Source organism: Oncorhynchus nerka, linkage group LG6, assembly GCF_034236695.1.
Source record: "Oncorhynchus nerka isolate Pitt River linkage group LG6, Oner_Uvic_2.0, whole genome shotgun sequence".
NCBI classification, from domain to species: Eukaryota; Metazoa; Chordata; class Actinopteri; order Salmoniformes; family Salmonidae; genus Oncorhynchus; species Oncorhynchus nerka.
The window spans coordinates 77,830,133-77,851,468 of record NC_088401.1 but is presented as its reverse complement, the minus strand read 5'-3'; the positions used below and the strand labels follow the sequence as shown (position 1 = coordinate 77,851,468).

The 21,336-nt window shown below is 48.5% G+C and overlaps 1 protein-coding gene across 1 annotated transcript in view; it reads right to left on the bottom strand.

The window, feature by feature from the left end:
• The window catches only part of stag2b (STAG2 cohesin complex component b), a 34,394-nt gene extending 13,058 nt beyond the window's left edge, over nucleotides 1-21,336 (bottom strand). Inside the window, exons 1-23 of the mRNA XM_029647377.2 lie at nucleotides 21,156-21,336; nucleotides 18,201-18,329; nucleotides 18,039-18,117; nucleotides 16,766-16,903; nucleotides 15,675-15,848; nucleotides 15,286-15,490; nucleotides 15,043-15,194; nucleotides 14,055-14,128; nucleotides 13,813-13,936; nucleotides 13,603-13,701; nucleotides 13,283-13,362; nucleotides 13,056-13,163; nucleotides 11,018-11,129; nucleotides 10,780-10,897; nucleotides 10,598-10,701; nucleotides 10,219-10,311; nucleotides 10,040-10,129; nucleotides 8,598-8,801; nucleotides 1,836-1,906; nucleotides 1,548-1,716; nucleotides 1,280-1,372; nucleotides 635-809; nucleotides 179-318 (exon numbers count right to left, since the gene is read on the bottom strand). Of these exons, the coding sequence (XP_029503237.1) occupies nucleotides 179-318; nucleotides 635-809; nucleotides 1,280-1,372; nucleotides 1,548-1,716; nucleotides 1,836-1,906; nucleotides 8,598-8,801; nucleotides 10,040-10,129; nucleotides 10,219-10,311; nucleotides 10,598-10,701; nucleotides 10,780-10,897; nucleotides 11,018-11,129; nucleotides 13,056-13,163; nucleotides 13,283-13,362; nucleotides 13,603-13,701; nucleotides 13,813-13,936; nucleotides 14,055-14,128; nucleotides 15,043-15,194; nucleotides 15,286-15,490; nucleotides 15,675-15,848; nucleotides 16,766-16,903; nucleotides 18,039-18,117; nucleotides 18,201-18,244 (2,646 nt within the window). The 5' untranslated portion in view covers nucleotides 18,245-18,329; nucleotides 21,156-21,336. The remainder of the gene's footprint in view (nucleotides 1-178; nucleotides 319-634; nucleotides 810-1,279; nucleotides 1,373-1,547; nucleotides 1,717-1,835; nucleotides 1,907-8,597; nucleotides 8,802-10,039; nucleotides 10,130-10,218; nucleotides 10,312-10,597; nucleotides 10,702-10,779; nucleotides 10,898-11,017; nucleotides 11,130-13,055; nucleotides 13,164-13,282; nucleotides 13,363-13,602; nucleotides 13,702-13,812; nucleotides 13,937-14,054; nucleotides 14,129-15,042; nucleotides 15,195-15,285; nucleotides 15,491-15,674; nucleotides 15,849-16,765; nucleotides 16,904-18,038; nucleotides 18,118-18,200; nucleotides 18,330-21,155) is intronic.

Sequence of the window (21,336 nt, the reverse complement as noted above, 5' to 3'; positions counted from 1 at the left end):
AGGAGAAGTGATAACCATATCATCTGTGGAACGGGCTTCCCTATTCAAGTCAACGATGGCATACTGTGTGGACTGACAACCATTGCGAGTGTATCCATGAGTTTAACAGTCAAATTGCCAGGGTTAGAGGTCATTCTAAAGAGCCTTATTTCTCTGGTCTGTGTAAAGCGTTTCTCACCCTCATGTACTGCTTAAAGATGTCAGCGCCAGTGTTCATCTCTACTACGTTATAGATGATAAGTTTACAGTAGGCCGCCAGGAGGTTACGTCTCTTGTGAAGAGCTTCTATCTTCGCTGCCTCGTCATCCTGCTGGCCATCTGTAGATACGACATAACAGATAAACAGTTACAACGCCAGTCACAGAGCTCTTATCTAGAGGTAAAGCCGGGCACACACACATCACAGGGCCAGACGGTAACATCATTCACTTAGCAGGGTCTCCTTCGGCCATCGCTAACCAACAAGAGCTATTTTCAAGTGAAAATAAGCAACCTACTAGAAAAGACTGTAGCGGTATGTGTGTGGTTAGCAGTGTGTGTGTGTGGTTAGCAGTGTGTGTGTGTGGTTAGCAGTGTGTGTGGTTAGCAGTGTGTGTGGTTAGCAGTGAGTGTGTGTGGTTAGCAGTGTGTGTACCTGTGCTGCCGTTGTCATCGTCCTGGTCTATAAACACATGGTGCAGTATGAAGGACAGTAGTTCTGTCTGTAACGAGTCATCAGGACTGTAGACCAGCGGCTCCAGCTGCTCTCTGCCTCCCGATACCATCTGATGACTAAAGACTAGCAACACATCACACAGGATGGTGAACGCCTGGTGGAGAGAGAGGAGATGGACTGTTGGTTATCAGTGGTCTGTCTCCTGAGACCATCTGATGACTAAAGACTAGCAACACATCACACAGGATGGTGAACGCCTGGTGGAGAGAGAGGAGATGGACTGTTGGTTATCAGTGGTCTGCCTCCCGATACCATCTGATGACTAAAGACTAGCAACACATCACACAGGATGGTGAACGCCTGGTGGAGAGAGAGGAGATGGACTGTTGGTTATCAGTGGTCTGCCTCCCGATACCATCTGATGACTAAAGACTAGCAACACATCACACAGGATGGTGAACGCCTGGTGGAGAGAGAGGAGATGGACTGTTGGTTCAGTGGTCTGCCTCCTTGGCCACGTCTTCCTCATCTCAATAGGCTGGCACGGGGATTCTGGGAATTTCAGGTTTGAAAATAACCAGATTTAAAATCAGTAGGATGTGAATAGCTGCTACAGGACAGTACCTGTTCCTTGACGGTTGTGTTGACGTTGGTGAGGTAACGTTGACACATCAGACAGAACATCCGCATCTGTTTCCTCAGGCTCACCAGCTCCTCCTACAAAAACAGGATTTGGTGATCAACACACATCCTCCGAGATTACATACAACATGAGTGAACCAGCAACAGATGTGCTGTGTAAACCTTCACTGCCTCCCCAATGCCATTTTCCTAGCTACCAGATAACACACAAATGAACGAGAAGGTTCTGAGCTGCCAGCCAGCTGCATACCTTTCTGTGGCTGCCCTCCGAGACCTTGGCCAAGTACCACAGGACAATGTAGTGGGTACACTGTAGAGCATGGACCACTATCTGCTCTGGCATGTCTCCGTTCTCAATGCCCGTGTTGAGCAACTTGAAGTTACTGCTGAACAGATCCCACTGGGACAGGTCATGGGCACTGGGGGAGAGAGAGTTAAGAACGTCAGGAGCCAGAGACAGAGGAGAGCGAGAGAAGAGAGACAGCGAGGAGGGAGAGACAGACAGCGAGACAGACAAGAGAGACAGAGAGTTCTTTACTTGTGGAATGCTGTGATTCTCTTGAGAGTAGACAGGACCTGGTAGGCATCATCATCATCAGGCTCCTCACCCTGAACACAGAGACAGACCAGTGTCAACCAAACACAGAGACAGACCAGTGTCAACCACACACACACACACACACACACAGACAGACCAGTGTCAACCACACACACACACACAGACCAGTGTCAACCACACACACACACACACAGACAGACCAGTGTCAACCACAAACACACACACACAGACAGACCAGTGTCAACCACAAACACACACAGACAGACCAGTGTCAACCACACACACACAGACAGACCAGTGTCAACCACACACACACACACAGACCAGTGTCAACCACACACACAGACAGACCAGTGTCAACCACACACACACACACAGACAGACAGACCAGTGTCAACCACACACACACACACACACACACACACAGACAGACAGACCAGTGTCAACCACACACACACAGACAGACAGACCAGTGTCAACCACACACACACACACAGACAGACCAGTGTCAACAGCACACACACACAGACAGACCAGTGTCAACCACACACACACACAGACAGACCAGTGTCAACCACACACACACACACACACACACACACAGACAGACCAGTGTCAACCACACACACACACACAGACAGACCAGTGTCAACCACACACACACACACACAGACAGACAGACAAGTGTCAACCACACACACACACACACACAAGACAGACCAGTGTCAACCACACATACACACACACACACAGACAGACCAGTGTCAACCACACACACACACAGACAGACCAGTGTCAACCACACACACACAGACAGACCAGTGTCAACCACACACACACAGACAGACCAGTGTCAACCACACACACACACACAGACCAGTGTCAACCACACACACACACACACAGACCAGTGTCAACCACACACATACACACAGACCAGTGTCAACCACACACACACACACACACAGACAGACAGACCAGTGTCAACCACACACACACACACACACACACAGACAGACAGACAGACAGTGTCAACCACACACACACACACAGACAGACAGACCAGTGTCAACCACACACACACAGACAGACAGACCAGTGTCAACCACACACACACACACAGACAGACCAGTGTCAACCACACACACACACAGACAGACCAGTGTCAACCACACACACACACACACACACACACACAGACAGACCAGTGTCAACCACACACACACACACAGACAGACCAGTGTCAACCACACACACACACACACACAGACAAGTGTCAACAGACAGACCAGTGTCAACCACACATACACACACACACACACAGACCAGTGTCAACCACACACACACACAGACAGACCAGTGTCAACCACACACACACACACACACACACAGACAGACCAGTGTCAACCACACACACACACACACACAGACAGACCAGTGTCAACCACACACACACACACACAGACAGACCAGTGTCAACCACACACACACACACACAAAGACAGACCAGTGTCAACCACACATACACACACAGACAGACCAGTGTCAACCACACACACACACACACAGACCAGTGTCAACCACACACATACACACAGACCAGTGTCAACCACACACACACACACACACAGACAGACAGACCAGTGTCAACCACACACACACACACACACACACACAGACAGACAGACCAGTGTCAACCACACACACACACACAGACAGACAGACCAGTGTCAACCACACACACACAGACAGACAGACCAGTGTCAACCACACACACACACACAGACAGACCAGTGTCAACCACACACACACACAGACAGACCAGTGTCAACCACACACACACACACACACACACACACACAGACAGACCAGTGTCAACCACACACACACACACAGACAGACCAGTGTCAACCACACACACACAGACAGACCAGTGTCAACCACACACACACAGACAGACCAGTGTCAACCACACACACAGACAGACCAGTGTCAACCACACACACACACACACACACACACACAGACAGACCAGTGTCAACCACACACACACACACACACAGACAGACAGACCAGTGTCAACCACACACACACAGACAGACCAGTGTCAACCACACACACACACAGACAGACAGAGACCAGTGTCAACCACACACACACACACACACACAGACAGACAGACCAGTGTCAACCACACACACACAGACAGACCAGTGTCAACCACACACACACAGACAGACCAGTGTCAACCACACACACACAGACAGACCAGTGTCAACCACACACACACACACACAGACAGACCAGTGTCAACCACACGCACAGACCGACCAGTGTCAACCACACGCAGACAGACCAGTATCAACCACACGCACAGAGACAGACCAGCGTCAACCACGCGCACAGACAGACCAGTGTCAACCACGCACACACAGACAGACCAGCGTCAGTGTCAACCACGCACACAGAGACAGACCAGCGTCAGTGTCAACCACGCACACAGAGACAGACCAGCGTCAGTGTCAACCACGCACACAGAGACAGACCAGCGTCATTGTCAAACACGCACACAGAGACAGACCAGCGTCAGTGTCAACCACGCACACAGAGACAGACCAGCGTCAGTGTCAACCACGCACACAGAGACAGACCAGCGTCAGTGTCAACCACGCACACAGAGACAGACCAGCGTCAGTGTCAACCACGCGCACAGAGACAGACCAGCGTCAGTGTCAACCACGCGCACAGAGACAGACCAGCGTCAGTGTCAACCACGCGCACAGAGACAGACCAGCGTCAGTGTCAACCCACGCGCAACAGACAGACAGACCAGCGTCAGTGTCAACCACGCGCACAGAGACAGACCAGCGTCAGTGTCAACCACGCGCACAGAGACAGACCAGCGTCAGTGTCAACCACGCGCACAGAGACAGACCAGCGTCAGTGTCAACCACGCGCACAGAGACAGACCAGCGTCAGTGTCAACCACGCGCACAGAGACAGACCAGCGTCAGTGTCAACCACGCGCACAGAGACAGACCAGCGTCAGTGTCAACCACGCGCACAGAGACAGACCAGCGTCAGTGTCAACCACGCGCACAGAGACAGACCGGCGTCAACCACGCGCAGACAGACAGACCAGCGTCAACCACGCGCACAGACAGACCGGCGTTATGCACGCGCAGAGACAGACCAGCGTCGACCACGCACACACAGACCAGCGTCAACCACGCGCACAGAGACAGACCAGAGTCAGCGTCAACCACGCGCACAGAGACAGACCAGAGTCAGCGTCAACCACGCGCACAGAGACAGACCAGAGTCAGCGTCAACCACGCGCACAGAGACAGACCAGCGTCAGCATCAACCACGCGCACAGACACAGACCAGCGTCAACCACGCGCACAGACACAGACCAGCGTCAACCACACAGACAGACCAGCGTCAACCACACAGACAGACCACACAGACAGACCAGCGTCAACCACACAGACAGACCAGCGTCAACCACACAGACAGACCAGCGTCAACCACACAGACAGACCAGCGTCAACCACACAGACAGACCAGCGTCAACCACACAGACCAGCGTCAACCACACAGACCAGCGTCAACCACACAGACAGAGACAGACCAGCGTCAACCACACAGACAGAGACAGACCAGCGTCAACCACACAGACAGAGACAGACCAGCGTCAGCGTCAACCACACAGACAGAGACAGACCAGCGTCAGCCACACAGACAGACCAGTGTCAGCGTCAACCACGCGCACAGACAGACAGACCAGTGTCAGCGTCAACCACGCGCACAGACAGACCAGCGTCAACCACGCGCACAGACAGACCAGCGTCAGTGTCAACTACGCGCACAGAGACAGACCAGCGTCAGTGTCAACCACGCGCACAGAGACAGACCAGCGTCAGTGTCAACCACGCGCACAGAGACAGACCAGCGTCAGTGTCAACCACGCGCACAGAGACAGACCAGCGTCAGTGTCAACCACGCGCACAGACAGACCAGCGTCAACCACGCGCACAGACAGACCAGCGTCAACCACGCGCACAGACAGACCAGCGTTATCCACGCGCAGAGACAGACCAGCGTCGACCACGCACACACAGACCAGCGTCAGCGTCAACCACGCGCACAGAGACAGACCAGAGTCAGCGTCAACCACGCGCACAGAGACAGACCAGCGTCAGCGTCAACCACGCGCACAGACCAGCGTCAGCGTCAACCACGCGCACAGACACAGACCAGCGTCAACCACGCGCACAGACACAGACCAGCGTCAACCACGCGCACAGACACAGACCAGCGTCAACCACACAGACAGACCAGCGTCAACCACACAGACAGACCAGCGTCAACCACACAGACAGACCAGCGTCAACCACACAGACAGACCAGCGTCAACCACACAGACAGACCAGCGTCAACCACACAGACAGACCAGCGTCAACCACACAGACAGACCAGCGTCAACCACACAGACCAGCGTCAGCGTCAACCACACAGACCAGCGTCAGCGTCAACCACACAGACCAGCGTCAGCGTCAACCACACAGACAGAGACAGACCAGCGTCAACCACACAGACAGAGACAGACCAGCGTCAACCACACAGACAGAGACAGACCAGCGTCAGCCACACAGACAGACCAGTGTCAGCGTCAACCACGCGCACAGACAGACAGACCAGTGTCAGCGTCAACCACGCGCACAGACAGACCAGCGTCAACCACGCACACAGACAGACCAGCGTCAACCACACAGACAGAGACAGACCAGCGTCAACCACACAGACAGAGACAGACCAGCGTCAACCACACAGACAGAGACAGACCAGCGTCAACCACACAGACAGAGACAGACCAGCGTCAACCACACAGACAGAGACAGACCAGCGTCAACCACACAGACAAGAGACAGACCAGCGTCAACCACACAGACAGAGACAGACCAGCGTCAGCCACACAGACAGAGACAGACCAGCGTCAGCCACACAGACACAGACAGACCAGCGTCAGCCACACAGACACAGACAGACCAGCGTCAGCCACACAGACAGACCAGCGTCAGCCACACAGACACAGACAGACCAGCGTCAACCACACAGACACAGACAGACCAGCGTCAACCACACAGACCGAGACAGACCAGCGTCAGCGTCAACCACACAGACACAGACAGACCAGCGTCAGCGTCAACCACACAGACAGACCAGCGTCAGCGTCAACCACACAGACAGACCAGCGTCAGCGTCAACCACACAGACAGACCAGCGTCAGCGTCAACCACACAGACAGACCAGCGTCAGCGTCAACCACACAGACAGACCAGTGTCAGCGTCAACCACACAGACACAGACAGACCAGTGTCAGCGTCAACCACACAGACAGACAGACCAGTGTCAGCGTCAACCACACAGACAGACAGACCAGTGTCAGCGTCAACCACACAGACAGACCAGTGTCAGCCACACAGACACAGACAGACCAGTGTCAGCGTCAACCACACAGACAGACAGACCAGTGTCAGCGTCAACCACACAGACAGACAGACCAGTGTCAGCCACACAGACACAGACAGACCAGCGTCAGCGTCAACCACACAGACAGACCAGCGTCAACCACACAGACAGACCAGCGTCAGCGTCAACCACACAGACAGACCAGCGTCAGCGTCAACCACACAGACAGACCAGCGTCAGCGTCAACCACACAGACAGACAGACCAGTGTCAGCGTCAACCACACAGACAGACAGACCAGTGTCAGCGTCAACCACACAGACAGACAGACCAGTGTCAGCGTCAACCACACAGACAGACCAGTGTCAGCGTCAACCACACAGACAGACCAGTGTCAGCGTCAACCACACAGACAGACCAGTGTCAGCGTCAACCACACAGACAGACCAGTGTCAGCGTCAACCACACAGACAGACCAGTGTCAGCGTCAACCACACAGACAGACCAGTGTCAGCGTCAACCACACAGACAGACCAGTGTCAGCGTCAACCACACAGACAGACCAGTGTCAGCGTCAACCACACAGACAGACCAGTGTCAGCGTCAACCACACAGACAGACCAGTGTCAGCGTCAACCACACAGACAGACCAGTGTCAGCGTCAACCACACAGACAGACCAGTGTCAGCGTCAACCACACAGACAGACCAGTGTCAGCTTCAACCACACAGACAGACCAGTGTCAGCTTCAACCACACAGACAGACCAGTGTCAGCGTCAACCACACAGACAGACCAGTGTCAGCGTCAACCACACAGACAGACCAGTGTCAGCGTCAACCACACAGACAGACCAGTGTCAGCGTCAACCACACAGACAGACCAGTGTCAGCGTCAACCACACAGACAGACAGACCAGTGTCAGCCACACAGACAGACCAGTGTCAGCGTCAACCACACAGACAGACCAGTGTCAGCGTCAACCACACAGACAGACCAGTGTCAGCATCAACCACACAGACAGACCAGTGTCAGTATCAACCACACAGACAGAGACAGACCAGTGTCAGTATCAACCACACAGACTGGTCCACTCCCCCTAATTGATGTAAAATGAAGGCTGGTGGTAGAAAGTCCCTCTGGCCCAAACAGCTTCCACACTGAGCGCTCTCCTCCAATCCCCTCTCACCCCTTGTAGGAAGTCCTTTAACTGTCTGTTGATTGTGCACAGGTTCATTCTCCCATTCCCTCATCACTCCCCCTCTCACCTCTTGTAAGAAGTCTTCCAGCAGTCTGTTGAATTTGTCCACCAGTTCATCCAGAAGCTGTGACCTGGCGATGTCCACTCTGTTAAAGATGGTGAACTCCTCGTTGCAGAGAGCGTGGTAGGTCTTCGAGCACGCCTCCAGAACCTCTGTGTCTGTGTGTTTCTCCACCATCTCCCTGATCTGACGCAGCAACGCCTCCAAGTGCTAGAAGAAGAGGGAGGGAGTCGGGAAATAGGTTTTAGAGACGACTTGCAGTGTTATGCATTTGATATTTCACAGCTGTCATTGTACTGCACAGTGCTTTGAATTAGACTACAGTGCGGGGTCGGGGGTTAGAGTTTGAATTAGACTACAGTGTAGGGTCGGGGGTAGAGTTTGAATTAGACTCCAGTGTAGGGTCGGGGGTAGAGTTTGAATTAGACTCCAGTGCGGGGTCGGGGGTAGAGTTTGAATTAGACTCCAGTGTAGGGTCGGGGTTAGAGTTTGAATTAGACTACAGTGCAGGGTCGGGGTTAGAGTTTGAATTAGACTACAGTGTAGGGTCGGGGGTTAGAGTTTGAATTAGACTAGTGTTGGGTCGGGGTTAGTTTGAATTAGACTCCAGTGCAGGGTCGGGGTTAGTTTGAATTAGACTCCAGTGCAGGGTCGGGGGTTAGAGTTTGAATTAGACTACAGTGTAGGGTCGGGGTTAGAGTTTGAATTAGACTACAGTGTAGGGTCGGGGTTAGAGTTTGAATTAGACTACAGTGTAGGGTCGGGGGTTAGAGTTTGAATTAGACTAGTGTAGGGTCGGGGTTAGAGTTTGAATTAGACTACAGTGTAGGGTCGGGGGTAGAGTTTGAATTAGACTAGTGTTGGGTCGGGGTTAGAGTTTGAATTAGACTACAGTGTAGGGTCGGGGGGTAGAGTTTGAATTAGACTACAGTGTTGGGTCGGGGGTTAGTTTGAATTAGACTACAGTGTAGGGTCGGGGTTAGAGTTTGAATTAGACTACAGTGCAGGGTCGGGGGTTAGTTTGAATTAGACTAGTGTTGGGTCGGGGTTAGAGTTTGAATTAGACTCCAGTGTAGGGTCGGGGTTAGAGTTTGAATTAGACTACAGTGCAGGGTCGGGGGTTAGTTTGAATTAGACTAGTGTTGGGTCGGGGGTTAGAGTTTGAATTAGACTCCAGTGTAGGGTCGGGGGTTAGAGTTTGAATTAAACTCCAGTATAGGGTCGGGGGTTAGTTTGAATTAGACTCCAGTGCAGGGTCGGGGGTTAGAGTTTGAATTAGACTACAGTGTAGGGTCGGGGGTTAGAGTTTGAATTAGACTAGTGTAGGGTCGGGGGTTAGAGTTTGAATTAGACTAGTGTTGGGTCGGGGGTTAGAGTTTGAATTAGACTACAGTGCAGGGTCGGGGGTTAGTTTGAATTAGACTCCAGTGTAGGGTCGGGGGTTAGACCTTCTCTAGTCGTCCTGTGGTGTAGATATCCAGGTCAAAGAACTGAGGGAGCTGCAGCAGGTTGGTCACCTTCTCTGTATCTATGGAGTACTGAAACAAAGAGAGGCAGCACACTCACACACAGTACTGCATGCAGGGGACACACTTTTATTAGAGAGGGTGAAGGTGTAGTGTCCTACCTTGGCCAGCAGAGGGGGTAATGTCACAGCAAACAGCTCTGTCATTCTGGTCCTGTCATCTAGCTGGGTCTTCTTCTCCTTCGCGGTCATCACCTAGCGGGAGAACAAACACCATTGTAAATACAACCCATGTTTATTTATTTTCCCTGTTGTACTTCAACCATTTGCACATAGTAACAAAACTTTACATAGCCATGACATTTGAAATGTCTTTATTCTTTTGAAACTCGTGAGTGTGATGTTTACTGTTCAATTTTTATTGTTTATTATCTATTTCGCTTGCTTTGGCAATATAAACATACGTTTCCCATGCCAATGAAGCCCATTGACTTGAGAGACAGAGAGAGTTCCCTTTTCTGACCAGTCTAGAGTGTCTTACCCTCTTCCCAGTTCCGCGGCCTACGGGCGGGTGGCACTCTGCTGCCTGGCGCACCGTACACAGCATTATCTCTATGAGAGCCGTCTCCTGTCTGTCTGTCAGGGCTACACACACCAGATATATTAGAGACAAGGTATAGAGGTTATGGGTCAAAGGTCAAGTATAGAGGGCAGAGGTCATACCTTCCTCCCCTGGCACAGGGTCGTCCAGTAGCAGGCTGGTCATACACTCCCAGTCCTTCAGTAGGTCTGCTCCACTCTCCCACAGAGAGTCCACCAGGTACGCAGCGTGCTCATGGAGCTGGAATATACATGGGAGAGATAAGCAGGGGCAGGGTATTTCTCCCAGTGAGTCTTGTAAGTATGCAGCATGTTCATGGAGGTAGAGACAGGGTCAGAGACCGTGTGTGTGTGTGTGTACCTCGCTCTCCAGGAAGAAGAAAACAGTAGTTTTGATGAGGTTGGCATTGGGGCTTTGTCTTCCTCTTCTCTTGGGGGCGCCCTCCTCTTCTGGCTCCCGCGTACTGAACAGTCTGGAGAGCAGAGTCACGAGTATTAGATTTAGAAAACTATATCAAATTACCCTAACTATACAAAAGTATGTGGACACCCCTTCAAATGAGTGGATTTGGCTATTTCAGCAACACCCGTTACTGACAGGTGTATAAAAATCAGGCACGTTGTCATGCAATCTCCATAGACAAACATTAACAGTAGAATGGCCTTACTGAAGAGCTCAGTGACCTTCAATGTGGCACCATCAAAAAGTCAGTTAATTAAATGTCTAGCCCTGCTAGAGCTGCCCCAGTCAACTAAGTGGTGTTATTGTGAAGTGGGAACTTCTAGGAGCAACAACGGCTCAGCAGCGAAGTGGTAGGCCACACAAGCTCACAGAACGGGACTGCTGAGTACTGAGGTGCGTAAAAATCTGTCCTTGTTTGCAACTCACTACTGAGCTCCAAACAGCCTCTGGAAGCAACTTCAGCACAAGAACTGTTCATCGAGAGACTCATGAAATGGGTTTCCATGGTCGAGCAGCCACACACAAGTCTAAGATCACCATGCGCGACGCCAAGCATATGGGTGGTTGTAAAGATGGGGAGAGGTCTGTCCATAATAACGAGATGCTCTGCTTGCAGGCTCTAGTTGTGTCTTATCTTGATTATGGTCCAGTCATGTGGTCGAGTGCTACAAGGAAAGACCTAGTTAAGCTGCAGCTGGCCCAGAACAGAGCAGCAGGTCTTGCTCTTCATTGTAAACAGAGGGCTGATATAAATACTATGCATGCCAGTCTCTCTTGGTTAAGAGTTGAAGAGAGACTGACAGGATCACTTCTTTTTATAAGAAACAATGTGTGGAAAAACCCAAATTGTTTGCATAGTGAACTTACACACACTTCCACCACCAGACATGCCACCAGTCCCCAAATCCAGATCAAATTCAACTAAATGTACAGTATGATATAGAGCCATGTAACTCCTATCTCACGTTGCTCAAATGAACAGCAAATCCGGTTTCAAAAAACAGATAAAGCAACACCTCGCGGCACAGCGCCTCTCCCCTATTTGACATAGACAGTTTGTGTATTGACATGTATCTATCTATAATGGTCTGGGGCTAGGCCCCTTAGCTCCAGTGAAAGGAATTTTTAACGCTACAGCATACAATGACATTCTAGACGATTCTGTCCTTCCAACTTTGTGGCAACAATTTGGGTAAGGCTCTTTCCTGTTTCAGCATGACAATGCCCCCGTGCACAAAGCGAGGTCCACTCTGGTATGTCGAGATCTGTGTGGAAGAACTTGACTGGCCTACAGAGCCCCCTGACCTCAACTCCATCGAACACTTTTGGGATGAATTGGAACAACCTCACTAATGCTCTTGTGGCTGAATGGAAGCAAGTCCCCGCAGCAATGTTCCAGCATCTAGTGGAAAGTCTTCCCAGAAGAGTAGAGGCTGTTATAGCAGTAAAGGGGGGACCAACTTCATATTAATGTCCACGATTTTGGAATGAGATGTTTGACGAGCAGTCAAATGTATGTCCACATACTTTTGGTCATGTAGTGTATATAAACCTCACTTATAGGCACTAGCCCAGCCTAAATAAAACAGACAAGGAATGTGTCCACGCCAGAAAACCATATCCCAGATCTACCAACCTCAAGTTCCTACTCTCTCCTTCTCCTTGCACCCCCTTTCTCCTCCTGCCTGCCCCTCTCTTTCTCTACCCCATCCACCTTCCTCTCTTCAGCTCTGCCCCCTCTATCTCTCGCTGTTCCAGGGAAGAAACCAGACATGGGGTTTTAGCATCACATTTGACATTTTGCAGGACGATCTCTTGAACTGCACCATCTTGTTTTCAAGAGTGTTTTGATTGATTGATAGGACTTAAGAGAACATAAATACATGATAGAAGAATGTGTGACAACAGATTAAATAAAAACTTAAATAAATCCTACTTCTTGAAGAGGAACTCCCCGGCTGCTATGGCGACCGGTCGGTGGGCGGAGTAGACCAGATGATAGACGCTCTCACAGTCCTCCGGGCTCAGTACCTCATCTGTACTACTGTAATACACACACCATACATAGTCCTCCAGGCTCAGTATCTCATCTGTACTACTGTAATACACACAGTATAGATTAAACACAAATTAAACACTGAAAGCTGAACTGTAGCAACTTACTGTAGTACCAGAGTGAGCAGTTTAATTGCTTGTACTGCGACATCGTACTCCTTGTCTAGAGTCATGGAGACGATGCGGTCCTGTGAAGGGAGGAAATGAATGACAAAGATTTCAGATTTAGCTGAAATACTTCTACTCAAAATCAACAGGTGATAGTAGTGGTTCAGGCAGGAAAGACCCCATATGAAAACTCATGAATGTACTACTTCCTGTAAGCCCTGTTGGATAAAATAGTCTGCTAAATGGCATTGGTTATGAAAATTGAGCCTTGAGGCAACTAGTTGTAGTGTGTTAATGTGTCCACCAGTTGGCGCTCTGACCTTGAAGCGGCTGGTGAACAGCTCCAGTCTGGTGTTCAGTTCTCTGTTGTAGTAGAGACCCTGCAGAGCTGTCAAACATTTCAGACGTACCTCGCCTTGCTACACACACACACACACACGTTAGATTTACACACACAAACTCGTTAGAAGTGCACACACTCCTAACTCAAACACAACACCTTGCTGACAAGCATGCGCACTCTCCCTCACCTTGTCGTGCATGGTCCAGCCTACGTATTTCAGGTAGCTGTCGTTGAGGAAGGCATCACTGTACAGCTTCATCCACATTCCTATCTCCTCTATAGTGATAGCTCTGATCTCTGCTATGGCATCACTGTAACACAACACACAACCTTCATCATACATTTTCCCTCTGTATAGAGGGTATCTCAAATGAAATCCATCCTATTTATGATCATTACTATGATGGGAACAATGGACAGGCCACGTACCGATAACGGTGTACAAACACACCCTTGAATATAGCATTCATCATGTTTTCAATTTCGTCCTGATTTTCTTGAAGCTGCAATTAGAATAAGAAATCAGTAAGATACAATTTTGATCAGGGTTCATCAGGCTGAACTTCAAGATAACCAAACATTACAGAGAGATAGCTAGTATAGTTATGAAGGCACTGAGGTGTATAATTACAGTGTTTCATGTTGTTCTGGTGGGGTTGTATTAGTAGGAGACAGCAGTGTTTCATGTTGTTCTGGTGGGGTTGTATTAGTAGGAGACAGCAGTGTTTCATGTTGTTCTGGTGGGGTTGTATTAGTAGGAGACAGCAGTGTTTCATGTTGTTCTGGTGGGGTTGTATTAGTAGGAGACAGCAGTGTTTCATGTTGTTCTGGTGGGGTTGTATTAGTAGGAGACAGCAGTGTTTCATGTTGTTCTGGTGGGGTTGTATTAGTAGGAGACAGCAGTGTTTCATGTTGTTCTGGTGGGGTTGTATTAGTAGGAGACAGCAGTGTTTCATGTTGTTCTGGTGGGGTTGTATTAGTAGGAGACAGCAGTGTTTCATGTTCTGGTGGGGTCGCAGTAGAATGATCGGGCAGATGGAAGCCCAGTGGGACATGTTATGTAAACTAGGACACAGCCATTGATGCCAGTTCAACCACAGGGCCTAGTAGAACCCTTTAACTCTGTCTGACTGCAGGCTAACTGACTGGTTATGCTCCTACAGCATGTATGCTCCTCATCTCTAAATGTAATACATCGTCTGATTGGAAAACAACTCTCACGAAGCTCCTGCACCTGGGTAACTTGTCTGTGCAGCGAGGGTGTTTTAGAAAGCACATTCTGAGAAGCAGCGAGAGCAGACAACCCTGGAAGGAAAACGTGAGCCAAACTAATCTTCAACCAAAGGCCCAAGAAGCCTTACCCAGTTCCCCAACCCCTAACCCAGGAAGAGCCTAACTCTGACCTCATCCCGCTCACCTCTTTGCGTTTCTGCAGCAGTAGCTCCAGCCGGTCGTTGGCTCTCTTGGCGACATTCTTGTTTCTCTCTGTCTCGTACTGCCGCTGTGTGTTGTCCATGTTGATGCTCAGGTTCAGAGCTACATTCACCAGGGCTGTCATCAGTTTCATAGCTAAACACACACACAGTTAATCAGCGTGCCCAGGGAAGACAGAAATAACCGACTAACACAGACAGACATATCCCCTCACCAACTCTATTACCTGCCAGTGTGCTGGTGTGCCTGAAGGCTCGGACCTGTGAGTCCGACAGTCCGGTGAGGAGCGATATGACCGTGTCCATGAGGTACTCATCATAGATGATGCTGTACTGACACTGTCTCACCAAGACAGCAATGAACTCACAGAAACTACCCTTAAACTTCTTCCACAGCGGACCTGCCATGGTCAGAGGGTAGTCTCCGCTGTCCTATAGAGGGGGAGGAGGGTGGAGAGAGAGAGAAGGTTTATGGGAGTTATGGCTTCACTATTGCATGCAACTCAAAGGGTAATGACATCTAAAACTGAACCAATCAACTGGTACATTTCAGGTGACTGACTAAACTTTAACCCAGAGTGATGCACCTACCACGTCTCACACACACAAAACCTACCTCGTCAAACTCCTCTGTCATCCTCCTGATGATCTCAGAGTTCTGCATGTTTCGGAACATCTCTCCACTGACCACTCCTTTACAGCCAGAACACTGGATGAAGAAGTTGATGAGGTCTAGCAGAGCCATGTCCCTGTCGGTTTTATATGCCTCAATCCAGTCATCCACCACAGACTGGAGCCAGGACAAACAGCAGAGATAGACAATAAGTACAACTAACATATGTGTTTCAACTCTAATAAAGATGATCTGGTCATTCAATAACCAAGAACTGTTGATAATCAAATAAACGATTGGCCTGTTAAAGACCTAAACCACTTCTGTGTGTAGGCTCACAGATACACTATGCTTTTCACACTGTAAATGTTACAAACACTTTATATACAAAAGTATGTGGACATCCATATGAGTGGATTCGGCTATTTCAGCCACACCAGTTGCTGACAGGTGTATAAAAATATATATATATATATATATAGTCGGGCACACAGCCATGCAATCTCCATAGACAAAGATTGACCGTATAATGGCCTTACTGAAGAACGCAGTGACTTTCAACGTGGCACCGTCCTGGGATGCCACCTCTCCAACAAGTGAGTGTGTCAAATTTCTGCCCTGCTAGAGCTGCCCCGGTCAACTGTTGTTGTGAAGTGGAAATGTCTAGGACCAACAACTTGGCGAAGTGGTAGGTCACACAAGCTCACTGAACACAATTGCCAAGTGCTGAAGCGTGTAAAAATCACCTGTCCTTGGTTGCAAGCCTCACTACAGAGTTCCAAACTGCCTCTGGAAGCAACATCAGCACAAGTACAGTTTGTCGAGAGATTCATGAAATGGGTTTCCATGGCCAAGCAGCCGCACACAAGCCTAAGATCACTATGCGCAATGCCAAGCGTCAACTGGAGTGGTGTAAAGCTCGCTGCCTTGGGAACAACAAATTGCAAGCCAGCACTAATCGCCCAGCGTCAGTGCCCGACCTCAATAATGCTTGTGGCTGAATGGAAGCAAGTCCCCGCAACAATTTGGGAATGAGATGTTCGACGAGCAGCTGTCCACATACTTTTGGTCAAGCAGCGTATACACACACACACCTGCATGGCGCTTTTGCCCATCTTGACAACCTCGAACAGCATCAGGTTCTCCATGCCATTCTCCTGGTAGTGGCCGTTCATCCTCCCTGCACCCCCCACTCCCTTCCCTCCTGCCGCCTTCTTCCCCTTCTTCCCCCCCTGGGATGGAGGGAGTGGTGGAGAGAAAGAGTTGAGAAAAGTCAATAAAGGTGTAAACAGCATAATACTTACTAATATTACGTGGTGTGTATACAGTAGCTTGAGGATGAAGTGAACTTTACGTGGTGTGTATACAGTAGCTTGAGGATGAAGTGAACTTTACGTGGTGTGTATACAGTAGCTTGAGTATGAAGTGAACATTACGTGGTGTGCATACAGTAGCTTGAGGATGAAGTGAACATTACGTGGTGTGTATACAGTAGCTTGAGGATGAAGTGAACATTACGTGGTGTGCATACAGTAGCTTGAGGATGAAGTGAACATTACGTGGTGTGTATACAGTAGCTTGAGGATGAAGTGAACATTACGTGGTGTGTATACAGTAGCTTGAGGATGAAGTGAACATTACGTGGTGTGTATACAGTAGCTTCAGGATGAAGTGAACATTACGTGGTGTGTATTGATGGGTTGCATGTTTTGTCACAATATTGTTTTGAACGTACGTTTTGGACTGATGCCCGAATGAGCATTCTACTTAATGCATCATCAAAGAGCGCTGATGAAGATTTAATCAAAAAATGCATTACATTGGAAATACAATGACATTCCAAGGGAGGGTCAAATAATTAGTAGGAAAATCTTTTGATGTCACCAGATTGACTTTAGATGCAGTATAACGTTAGTTAGTTAGCTAGCTAACATTGAGGGGAGGCCATCGGATTTGAGCTCGCTAACTTTAGCATTGCTAGCCATTTTTGACAAACTTTGCTAGCTAATAACAACATTGCCATCTCTTTAAAGTAAATTTGACGACATGATAATGCTGGAAACGTTGTTACCTACTAAATATTTTACTACTTTACCAATGTCATGGTATTTCCAGGCACTATAGTGTAATTTAGACTAAACAGTAGTTAGCCTCCATCTAGAATGACTTGGCTTATCACCACTTTTGGACACCGCCGATAGAGGACATCTTGTGAACATTCATAACAATGGCATGACCAAAACAGAAGTGCAACCTATGAATAGCGTGAGGAAGAGGTTAAAAAAAATATGGTGAGGTGTATAGCGTGAGGAAGAGGTTCTAATATGCTGTGGTGTATAGCTTGAGGAAGACGAGGCCTGGTCGTACCTTTCCTTTGGTTGGGTTGATACTGACATCAGGCGCCTCAGAGAAATCTGTGTCTGAGGAGAAACGGGTGTCCGAATCCCTGGCAAAAACACACACACACATGAGAAAGTCTGCTGCATGCCGGTTGACACTCACACACACACCATGGAAGTAGCCACTTACTGAGGATAGTGGAACTCTGACGGTAACTCTGGTGCTGCTATCATTTCTCTATCATGTCTGACCCAACTCAAATAAGAACAGACCTCAGATCCTCAGTGTCCACAAGACAGTGGAACGGTAGCATAGGACCTGGAGGAGAAAACAGAAGGGGAAAAGAATGCACGAGTATTGGAGTTACATTCAGAGAAGACAGCATCCTGACTGGTTGCATCACTGCCTGGTATGGTAACTGCTCGGCCTCCGACCGCAAGGCACTACAGGGGGTAGTGCGAACGGCCCAGTACACCACTAGGACCAAGCTTCCTGCCATCCAGGACCTCTATACCAGGCAAGAGAGGAAGGCCCTAAAAATTGCCGGCAAGCGGTACCAGAACAAGAGGCTTTTTAACAGCTTCTACCCTCAAGCCATAAGACTCCTGAACATCTAATCAAATGGCTACCCAGGCTATTTGCAGTGCCCCCCCCTCTTTACACCACTGCTACTCTCTGTTGTAATCATCTATGCATAGTCACTTTAATATCTCTACCTACATGTTCATAATACCTCAACTAACCAGTGCCCCAGCACATTGACTCTGTATTGGTACCCCCCTGTATATAGTCTCGATATTGTTTATTTTACAGCTGCTCTTTAGTTACTTTTATCTCTTATCCATATTTTTTTGAAACTGCATTGTTGTTTAGGGCCGGGCCGGCCCGTAAGTAAGCATTTCACCTGTTGTATTCGGCGCATGTGAGTAATACAATTTAATTTGAGAGGAGTTGTATGATAACCTGCTGCTGAACTTCTACAAAATACACATTGCATCCCCTGAACAGGCCTCAGTATCAGCCAGTGGTTCTTCACACACAGACAAAAAAAAACACAAAAATACTGCTTTCACATGGTAACAGGGGGTGGGCTCTATCCCTCCTGTCATGCTCAACTGTGAGCTGATTGGCTATGTCGCTCCTTGGTTTACAGGAAACATCACCCCAGGGCTGGACATTGGAAGGTCCCCTGTGACCATATAAAGGAGAGTTCACTTCATCCTCCGTTAGAGATCCTAACCAATCAGAACAAAGTATTAACACTAGTTGACATATTACAAAGCAAACAGCAGGGAGCAGAGAGTGGGATATTCAACCAAATTACGACATTAAAAACACATATAATAGTTTTCATTTTTATATATAAAAATGAATCAACAATATTGTTAATACTAGTATGTCGTCGGGACGAGTTTTGAGCTACAGGAGGCCAAAATGAGCCTAGCAGCGACCCTATCCTGGGTGTGTCTTAATTACGATCGGGGCATACTGTACACAGTAGGTGTGTCAATCAAAAAATGAATTGTAAGGACCAACGAGGAATCAATTGCATTTGACTGTAAAATAATAGCAATAGACATTGCTCGTGTCTGTAAGTAACCGGTTTATGATTTTTTTGCAGGTTGTAAAAAGCTTATGGGGGAGAAGTGGGGCATCTTTACCCTCATCAACCAGTGAGATGTAGGGAATGGGAAGTGGATGGATTCAAACTCAACTTTAAAATGACAGATAGCAAAGTACTTTATCCCATGGTCTTGAATTAGAACGCGTGACATCCAATACACATTCGACAATTCCAATGGACATTAGACTTATTTCATGTTATCTAATTGCCCAAAGCCATTATTACAAGCTAAATTCATACATACTTTGTTTGAAATTGGGTCAAATACAGCTACACATGCTAGCAGTGTATTGTACAATACAACTTGAACTGTATTGCCAAGCAATAAAGCAGCATCAGCAAGCAACATCCTATGTTTCTTATTGCACAAGCGGAGACAGTATTCGCTCTGGCTGGTTGACTAGAGAGGAAGCCTTGAAGATGGGGACTGAAAAAGTGGCGCCAAACCCGGGTGCCTGGGCAACACAAAGCACGTTAAACTATATTAGCGATAACTAACGTCGTCGAAATAACCGACGGAGAGCATCCTGAACAAGACTAGCTACCGTTGGCTAGGTAGTATGACAGCCGCTCTCCTGGGTTTGGTCAGTGACGGCCACTGTCCAGAATTGACACCGGTATAATGTCGAGAGGTTGCCCGGACTGGCTTGCCAAAGAGCTAGCCAGCTAACGAAGCTAGCTAGCTTAACATCATCAGCTGTCATCAGAACGTCACCCTTTACGTACATGAAAATAACAACCTACGGCTAACGTTAAACCAAGAGTTAAAATGGTATCCTTCAAGTAACGGTAGTACCCACGTTATTGTAAACTAACTAGTTACAGTTCAAACAGGGTAAAAACACTCGCGAAAATCTCAATTTTGACTGGGTAGCTAACTAACGTTAGCTTAGCATAGCTGCAGTATAGCTACCATTCTCCATCTTGTTATGTTAGCTAGCTAGTTTCATGGCTAATTAGCCATGTTAACATTAGCTATCCTAGCCCGTTGCCTGCAATCGAACGGAGTTCGGATAGCCAGCCATATGATCAATAAAACAGTTGATATTTAGCTAGCTAGCTAATACGGCGTGGCCCTCAAAGTTAATGTAAATATCTAAATTAGCTTGTTTATACAACACACTTGTTGTGGAGCAACAATACAACCATTTAGTTACATAAAAACACCTCGTCCCTACGTCCTCCATCTTGCCTCGGGAGTTCCGATACGTTTCCTACGTAACGTTAACTCTCCAACAGAACAACATTTATTGGATGTAAACAAACACTTTGTTATATATTAGCTTAGCTAGCTTGCTAGATACGTTTCAGTGAAATGGGTCTACTTTCGGGTATGCGTAACACAGATTCTAGACACAAAAAAAAGTAGCTTACAGCGCCAGCGGCTAGCTTACGACTTTCCGTAGCTAGCAGCCTCCGCACTTATAGCCTGTTAGCTAGCTAGCATGAGAAGCTAGCTACCAAAAAATTGCTACAAACCAACTAACTTCGAGATTCCACTCCGCCATTTTATAACTTACCCCGTTATTCAATTTATTTCCAAACGAGATACTACTTTGTTGAGTCGTTGTTTGTTCTTGTATTGATATTACCACGATTTCCGCAAATGAGTTTGAAACTGGCGGTCAGAGGCGGTTTTGGACGCTCTCTCACCCCGCCACTTGCTCCGTAGTAGGGTTTGTTGTTTCGACGATGAGGGGG